Genomic DNA, 9,825 nt, shown 5'->3' with positions numbered 1-9,825 from the left:
AATATTAGGAAGAGAGGGGGGGTTATGTAGCTCAATCAGAATCAATAGCTAGCCCAGAACTTAGGATGGTACATTTATTTATTCAGAAATACATGAATAACAGTTTGAGATAAGTGAGTTAAAATACATATATTTACTGTTTGCCTTTTAGGACACAAAAGATCTTTAATATATTCATTCAAACTCCTTTTTATTTAGTATATAAAAACTGTTAAATCTGGATTAAATGTGGTCAATGAATTCCTTTTGTTCTTTGAAATACCTGTTTTTCTGCAGTGTAAATTATAAACTTGAATGAAGACAATTAGTATTTAAAATATTTTTAATATTTTTAATAGTGCCTTCTTGTACTATAACCTTGTCTAACAATGGTTAGTTCTATTTTTAAATATTTGTTTGTGGTTCTTTTTTTACGCGTTTTACAATCTGTATAAACCAAGAATACCAGAACTAATTTATTCAATCTATATTTTGTTTTTTACTACTCGAGGGTAAATCAGATTTCATTTTTATTTCTTATCAGCTGAAGTGCCCGGCGTTGCCGTTGAATTTTGAAAACTAAATAAATTAGTTTTAAAAAAACGGTTTTGGGTTTCCTAAAAAAATTTAAAATGTCAGCCAATTTATGTTCCAGCAGTTTGGCCATCCATAGTTAACAAACATATATATGAACGAAGAATTTTATTATAGATGTTTTTAAAAATTAAACGCGCCCGCATAAGGTTTTATCAGTAACGTATGATATAATGGAAGTAATTAAATATGAACGTTAAATATTTATGAATAGGTTTAAAGTCAAGATTTATGAATTTAAATTCCAAGCAAAGTAAAATACTGCGCTTTCTCTTTTTATCTTTTTTAAAGATTTCAACCGGCAAGCATTTTATTAAAAAACTGTGGGTCCTCTCATGCTTAAAAGTCTAAATGAGGTTTTGGTTTAGCAGTACAACTAAATTTTTGCTTTTATTTGCCATGGCAACTATCATTGTCGAAAATATGTCGGATTTTCAATCAAATCAAAATTAACTTCAGCTCAACGTGTACTCGTGACATTCAATGCATACAGTTTCCCTTCAATATAGCAAGTAAATAGTCTCATGTGAAATTAATAGAAACTAACCAAAAGATTCAGTTTTCATCGAATATGTAAACGCATGGCAGACATGTAATATGTATATATCAGTTCAAAAAAGCTGTTGGCATTCCTCAAAAAATTGTAAACTTTTTGGAGCATTACAGGGACTGTTAAGGTAAAAGAATATGCCTAAACATTTAATGAGTTGATCTGATGAACCCGTCTCGAGAAATTGATATAAAAATTGTGTCCATGTTATACGAAAACACATACATAGGTGCCTAGAAATTTTAGGTACGCTCCTATTATAATTAGAATATTATAATTTTACATTTATAGGTAACATTTGAAATTATACGTTTTACATTTAATGACGAGTTTGTAACCGCTTATAGGTGTCTTTGCCAAGTAAAATCCTTAAAATATATAAAGCAGCCATGACACCTTGCCGTAAAAAATCGTATTGCATTGCAACACTTACAGGTTTACATTACACGAGACAAAATTCTGCATTGAATACAAGGATATTATCAAGTGTAATATCCGATACTGTATCCCGGTAATTCCTTTATATCCGGATTAGATGTAAACGATATCTTGTTCTTCATTAATCATGATGGGGGGGGGATTAAACAGACGTAAATTGCAAATTAAAAATTGGTCCATCATTTTGTGAAAAAGGTGGCAAAATGTTGTAAAATTATACAACGTTTCGCCCAAAAAATGAACTTACTTTAAACACGTACGAGTAAAGTGTAGAATATTTTCCTTCCAGACTTCTAAATTCATAGTTTTACCCCAAAATTCCCATATTCTTTTTTCAATTTTGGAAAGGGCCCCGAAATTCCCATATTCTATTTTCAATTGGGGAAAGGGCCCCAAAATTCCCATATTTTATTTTCAATTGGGGAAAGTGGGTTGGAGCAGTGTTTGTATTTGCTTAAATTATAGAATATTTACCTCTCGTCATAATAACATTAGAGACCTAAACTGCATGGCGTGATGAAATTATGTCGTGAAACGATTAGTTCGTGAACTTTTACAAATACTTAACTTTCAGATGTTCAGATGTTCAGACGTGTGCATGTTTAGATTTTTAGTTTTGAATTCTCAACCTCAACAGGGTTAGAAGAAGGGGGGGTAGGGGTTAAGTTTCAACACAGGGTTTTAACCATCTGAAGTTAATCATTGAAAAATTTGAATTTGCTCTAAATTGACTGACTTCTTCTGAGTTGCAAAGAAGTAATTCGATTAAAAATGTAAAAACTACTTAAACAATCCTTTCAAAAAGTTGAGACATTTCAATTAAGTTTGGTTAATGGTCAGATAGTCTAAAACTATAGGTTGGGAATTCACCTTCCAGATCACAATACAGTTTGTATTACCATGAAGATTAAACTTCCATCGCCCCTTTTACCATCCCCCCCTTTCATCCTGTACCNATCCACCTTTAATTTGAAAGGACACATGAAGAATACATTTAAAGAAACTAAAAGCGGAAAGAAATGTAGAGTGTACACTATAATTACCCTGCTAATTCAAATAGAAATCCTCCAAAAAAAACTAAAGAATTGTCAATGATCCTGAAGTTTTGATATTTGACATTTGTAAATTCTGGTTTGGACAAGGAGAATTATAACAACCATAATTATTACAATACAGTACAGGACGGTGAATCTCCATTATATAATGTCTTGTAAGATTCAAAACGATACCTTGAAAACCATTTTCTGATCAAGAATGCATGGAGATATACATAATTTTCTCTTTGAAAATTGATTGTTTTCAATTGTAATTTTCTGAACAGTGGCTTGCGCATTTTTGCACCGGAAACTATGGAGAAACTTGACAGAATTTCCATGGTAGAAAAACGAAACTATTTCCCACATTATTGATCAGATAAAAGTTTAAAGTGTAGCGCTTTGAAGGCCATTCTTGAAATTACAAAGACAGTCTCTTTAATACCTTTATAAACAATTAACCCAATTTGTAAAAGCGTCATGTTCTTGGCTGAGAAAAGGTCTGCAGGGATGGATTGCTCCCGCTGCTGGTATATACAGTTGGAAATCTTGTTTAGTTCTCACAGACCCTAAATCTTTTTTAAACCAAAGGGATCAAGGAAAAAACATTTTTGTACATTTTGAAAATTCTAATATTAAATTTTCAAATATACGTTTCTTAATTATTTTTCACATAATTCCATTGCATGCGCATGCACATTAATTAAAAAACAAGGGGTGGTTCGACAAGATATATAGGGTACAGCCCCCCCCCCGTCATACATCCCTTAGCAATAAAAGTAGCAATATTAGAGGGAAAAGTAGCAGCTGTGTAGCTGGAGGAAGTCAGCGTTCATGTAGCAACAAAAAACAATGAAAAATAATAAATTTATCAAAAATATTAATTGATTAGTTTTCACTGAATCATCGTTTGCCCAGGTTACCGTGACTCACCCTGCATGATTTTTTTATCTATCTATCTTACTATCTATCCTTCTATCTATCTATCTAACTATATATCATTCTATCTATCTATCTATCTATCTATCTTACTATCTATCCTTCTATCTATCTATCTAACTATCTATCCTTCTATCTATCTATCTATCTATCTATCTATCTATCGATCTATCTATTCTTCTATCTATCCTTCTATCTATTTATCTAACTATCTATATATCTATCTATCTAACTATATATCTATCTATCTATCTAACTATCTATCTATCTATCTATCTATCTATCTATCTATCTATCTATCTATCTATCTATCTATCTATCTATCTTTATTTATTTATTTAGTATTTCAACGTCTGGATGATTTGTGCCTTAAAATATTTAGTATTTCAACGCCTAGATAATTTGTGCCTTAACATATTTAGTATTTCAACGCCTGGATAATTTGTGCCTTAAAATATTTAGTATTTCAACGTCTGGGTGATTTTTGCCTTAAAATCTTTAGTATTTCAACGCCTGGATAATTTGTGCCTTAAAATATTTAGTATTTCAACGCCTGGATAATTTGTGCCTTAACATATTTAGTATTTTCTCATTTTTTAAAACTTTTTTTCTATTAATTCAATCTAAATAGATTGTTTTTTTTTGTGTTCATATCAATTTATTGTATTTTCATAGGTGTTCAAGGCTGTCTCAGGATCTATACAATAATATTTTCATTTTTTTCAGTCACAAAGATGGTAGAACACAGATTTGAAAGCCCGGAGAGGTAAAATTGTTTTCCCTGAAAACTTTTCAATCAAAGACGATTTTAATGCCTTAAATTTCTATGTTTATTGTGACATGAATTCTCTGCTTAAAGTAGAATTGTATTGTAAACTACGCACCTAGATAGTTCGATATATTAAAAATGGTTTCAATATCACAGAGAAGTTTCCAATAAGATTTTGCATGTCATTTTTTGCAGTTTTTTTGTTGTTTACGAATGCAATTATTTTGGGAATATTTATTTTTGTATATAATGAGTATTTTGAATTTTAAATTTCTTATTTAAATTTTTCGTAAAAGTGATTTTAGTAGAACGAAATTTTTGATTGTATACTTGGTACATTGTTTCATGTTTTTGAAAAACTAATAAATTACTATAAAATTATAATTTCGTCTTCCTTCCATATCCCCCTTTCTTACTGTCCAATCCACCTGCTGTAATAATATTTTACACCCCTGCCCCCCTTACTGCCCAATCCACCTGCTGTAATAATAGCATCGAAGCATGTCGAGACGTAATTTATATATAATCAATTTATCATCAACTTTCTAGATTCTAGATTCTAGATTCTAAATTCAACTATTTATGTATTTTTAGCTTTACTTTTTTTATTCCAGCAACTTCAAAATTAGGTCAACATTTTTTGTGGAAACTCAAATGACCCAAAACAGATTGAGAGGTTTAGAAGTTTCAAAATATTGCTTTTAAATTTTTCTTAAACATTGAAACCAATAAAAATAGGAAAATCTGCAGACCTCTTCGGGAACAGTACCATGTTCTAGATTCTAGATTCTAGAATCTAGATTCAGGGTTCTAGGTTCTAGATTCTAGATTTTAGAATCTAGATTCAGGGTTCTAGGTTCTAGATTCTAGATTCTAGAATCTAGATTCAGGGTTATAGGTTCTAGATTCTAGATTTTAGAATCTAGATTCAGGGTTCTAGGTTCTAGATTCTAGATTCTAGAATCTAGATTCAGGGTAGGTTCTAGATTCTAGATTTTAGAATCTAGATTCAGGGTTCTAGGTTCTAGATTCTAGATTCTAGATTCAGGGTTCTAGGTTCTAGATTCTAGATTCAGGGTTTTAGGTTCTAGATTCTAGATTCAGGGTTCTATGTTCTAGATTCTAGATTCAGGGTTCTTGTTTCTAGATTCTAGATTCAGGGTTCTTGGTTCTAGATTCAGGGTTCTAGGTTCTAGATTCAGGGTTCAATGTTCTAGATTTAGGGTTCTAGGTTCTAGATAATAGGTTCTGGGTATTAGATTACAGGTTCTAAGTTCTAGATTATAAGTTCTAGGATCTCGTTTATATGTTTCAGGTTCTAGATATTAGGTTCTAGATTCTAGATAATAGGCTCTAGATTCTAGATTCTAGATTATAGGTTCTTTTTCTTCCATATCTTGTTAGATCTTTCAACATGTATTTTTATTGAAGCCATGTTAAATTAAGCTAGGTCGATTATTTTTAGACGGTTAAAATCTCGGAGTTCTGGAAACCCGGTGAATCATGCAGAATTAGAAATAAACCCGCAGCACGGTTGACTAGATGGCAAAACACTTTTTCTGTTTTTATTCTGAATTCCAAGTTTAATGGACAATTAGTAAAAAAGTGGACTGAATTAAAGTGGATTATTGAATTACTGACGATTTTTAAAGTTAAACCTAGAAAAAAAAAAACCAGCCAGGATAGATGAATAACTTCATAACCTCCAACAAAATTTGAATTTCACAAAAGTTTGAAAATCCACGAAGCCTAGTTGTTTCAATGATTGCAGACACGATCCGAAAAAAATGTTAATAAAATTTGTATTAAAGTAAAATGATAAATTTGCTCCTCCTTTTCACTGAATGTATAATCAATAAATCTTTGTCAAGTGTATTAGAAATTTCAGAATTGAATATGAAAATAACAAATGCATTTATTTGTTTTAAACTATTAATTGAATCAAAATTGGTTTCTCAAGCGTATTGTACATAAAAAAATATAATATCAATCTGACCAGATCAATTTTAAACAATTTTTTAGTCTTCCCACAACCCCTTCCTACCTCTCCTTCTCTTCCTTCTCTTCCTTCTCTTCCTTCCCTACCTTCTCTTCCTTCCCTTCCTTCTCTTCCTTCTCTTCCTTCCTTCCTTCCCTTCCTTCCCTTCCTTCCCTTCCTTCCCCCTTTCCCTTCTTACAGTTATACGGAATGCAGATTCTCTTGTACTCCGAAAACGTAAAATTGGCGACGTTTCGTGAGAAGCCTAGAAAAAGGGTGAACGGTGGTTAGACGTGTGGTAAACGGTAGATGGATAGATAGATAGATGTGCGCTTGGTTAGTAAGGAAGGAGCGTGCGATAGAAATTTAAACTGCGGGACAGAATAGTTCAGTTACAGCCAGACATTCGGACACGTAGATTACATACTTAGAACTGACAGCTGACATTTATAGACATGGACAATGGACAATTAGGAGTCAAGGAGTGTCTCCTAAAGTAAAAAGAGGAGTTTTTCTTGAATTTGAGAATCATTTCTTCAGTTATAAAAATGTCTCCGATGGGCCTCCGATGAAACATTATATTTTACAATGAAAGGCAGGGTCTCCAATGAATGAAATCAAATTAAAAATGAGGGGGGGGGATATTTACCCGATATGAAATGCAACACTATATTATAGATATATTTTGAAAAAGGCGAAGTTAGAAACAGTATTAAAAAGTCAAAAAGAAGATGAAAAGATATAGAACTTAGTTGTTTCTGAATAGTCATAGAATTTAGCTGTTTCTGAATAGTTATAGAACTTAGCTGTTTCTGAATAGTCAGGGAACTTTGTCGTTTCTGAATAGTTATAGAATTTAGCTGTTTCTGAATAGTTATAGAATTTAGCTGTTTCAGAATAGTTATAGAACTTAGCTGTTTCTGAATAGTTATAGAACTTAGCTGTTTCTGAATAGTCAGGGAACTTTGTTGTTTCTGAATAGTTATAGAATTTAGCTGTTTCTGAATAGTTAGAGAACTTAGCTGTTTCTGAATAGTTAGAGAACTTAGCTGTTTCTGAATAGTTATAGAATTTAGCTGTTTCTGAATAGTTATAGAATTTAGCTGTTTCTGAATCGATATAGAACATAGCTGTTTCTGAATGATTGTAGAACTTAGCTGTTTCTGAATAGTTATAGAACTTAACTGTTTCTGAATTGTCATAGAACTTAGCTGTTTCTTAATAGTTATAGAACTGAGCTGTTTCTGAAAAGTTTTATAGAGCGTAGCTGTTTCTGAATAGTTATAGAATTTAGCTGTTTCTGAATAGTTATAGAGTTTAGCTGTTTCTGAATAGTTATAGAACTTGGCTGTTTCTGAATAGTCAGAGAACTTAGCTGTTTCTGAATAGTCATAGGACTTAGCTGTTTCTGAATAGTTAGAGAACTTAACTGTTTCTGAATATTTATAGAACTTAGCTGTTTCTACATAGTTATAGAACTGAGCTGTTTCTTAATAGTTATAAAGCTTAGCTGGTTCTGAATAATTATAGAATTTAGCTGTTTCTGAATAGTCATAGAACTTAGCTGTTTCTGAATATTTATAGAACTTAGCTGTTTTGGAATAGTTATAGAACTGAGCTGTTTCTTAATAGTTATACAACTTAGCTGTTGCTGAATATTCATAGATTTCAGTTGTTGTTGAATAGTTATAGAATTTAGCTGTTTTTGATAAATCATATAACTTATCTATTTCTGAATAGTCATAGAATTTAGCTTTTTTCTGAATAGTTAGAGAATTTAGCTGTTTCTGAATAGTCAAGGAACTTAGCTGTTTCTGGATAGTCATAGAACTTAGCTGTTTCAGAATAGTTATAGAACTTAGCTATTTCTGAATAATCATATAACTTAGCTGTTTCTGAATAGTTATAGAATTTAGCTGTTTCTGAATAGTTAGAGAACTTAGCTGTTTCTGAATAGTCAGAGAACTTAGCTGTTTCTGAATAGTTAGAGAACTTAGCTGTTTCTGAATAGTCAGAGAACTTAGCTGTTTCTGAATAGTTATAGAACTTTGCTGTTTCTGAATAATAATATAACTTAGCTGTTTCTGAATAATCATATAACTTAGCAGCTAATAAATAGTAGTAAAATTTTGCTGTTTCTGAATAGTTGTAGAACCTGCTGTTTCTGAATAGTAATAGAACTTAGCTGCTTTTGAAAAGTCATTCACTTAGCTGTTTCTCAATAGTCAAAGAACTTAGCTGTTAGCAGTCAAATGCCCTAACTGTGACTGACAATTTGACCCATTAAAAATAATGTTTCTTTTTCTTCCATACTTTTTTTGTATGCGCGGAATCGCGGATACGTTTAAAATGAAAAAGAATAGAAGGACAATTCTGTAAAATTAAAGATTGTTGAATTCTGTTGAATTCTAGACCAGAACACGACTGAATTTTATTGAAGAAACCAAACGCATCTCGCTCTGGTTAGTCAGGGGGGTAGCATCTAAAATTACTTAAATTGAAACCGAATTTAAAGAATTTGAGCCGCGGCTTAAATTTAAGCCGCGACTAAAATATGGTTGGTTCCACTTAAAATTGTATTCATTGCTTCAAAATTTAAGACGACGCTAAAATTCTTTAAATTCGGTTTCAATTTAAGTAATTTTAATAAGTAATTTAATTTTGGTGGATTTAAGACGCGACTCAAATTCATTAAATTCGGACACTGCTCATAATAATCTCGCAGTTGCAGACAAATATAGATTACCCTCTTAAATATTGTTTTGAATTACACAATAATCATTATTTCCTTAATTCTGATTTTTCTAGAGACAATGCCGAATATAGACGCTCTAGCTGTGTCCACCGATAATGAAAGGTAAGATTTTTTTTATCATCTGTAGAAGATTTTTTATCATCTGTAGAAGATATTTTATCATCTGTAGAAGATTTTTTATCATCTGTAGAAGATATTTTATCATCTGTAGAAGATTTTTTACCATCTGTAGAAGATTTTTATCATCTGTAGAAGATTTTTTATCATCTGTAGAAGATTTTTTATTATCTGTAGAAGATTTTTTATCATCTGTAGAAGATTTTTTATCATCTGTAGAAGATTTTTTTATCATTTGTGAGATTTTTTATCATCTGTAGAAGATTTTTTATCATCTGAAGAAGATTTTTTATCATTGTAGAAGATTTTTTATCATCTGTAGAAGATTTGAATAAAAAAAATGAATGAAGTCTTTGTCACAAACTCTGATTTTCTAAAATGTGTACAATCCTATGTCGTAAACTATAGATATTTCAAACTGGTTATTATGTTTTGAAATATTAAAGGTTTATTCTATCAGGTTGCAAAGATATGTGGATTATACAATTTTAGTTTGTGGCATAGAATCTAATCCTTTGTAGTTATCAGGAAGATCAGCTTGGGGTAGAAATTTTGGAAAATACGATTCTGCAGTATGTGGACAGTAAAAAGAAAATGATATTTCTCCATAAAATCTTTAAAAAGTTCTTTCTGTTATTTACCTTAAGAAGTAGGTTTCTGAATAGTTATAGA

The 9,825-nt window shown here is 31.1% G+C and overlaps 1 protein-coding gene across 1 annotated transcript in view; it reads left to right on the top strand.

The window, feature by feature from the left end:
- The first annotated feature begins 9,089 nt into the window (after window positions 1-9,089).
- LOC111715429 (uncharacterized) overlaps window positions 9,090-9,825 on the top strand; it is an 8,659-nt gene continuing 7,923 nt past the window's right edge. The window contains exon 1 of the mRNA XM_023490751.1: window positions 9,090-9,138. Within this exon, the coding sequence (XP_023346519.1) occupies window positions 9,095-9,138 (44 nt within the window). The 5' untranslated portion in view covers window positions 9,090-9,094. The remainder of the gene's footprint in view (window positions 9,139-9,825) is intronic.

The sequence above is a fragment of the Eurytemora carolleeae genome, unplaced genomic scaffold, assembly GCF_000591075.1.
Source record: "Eurytemora carolleeae unplaced genomic scaffold, Eaff_2.0 scaffold14, whole genome shotgun sequence".
Lineage (NCBI taxonomy): Eukaryota > Metazoa > Arthropoda > Copepoda > Calanoida > Temoridae > Eurytemora > Eurytemora carolleeae.
This window is presented reverse-complemented; position numbering and strand designations above follow the sequence as displayed.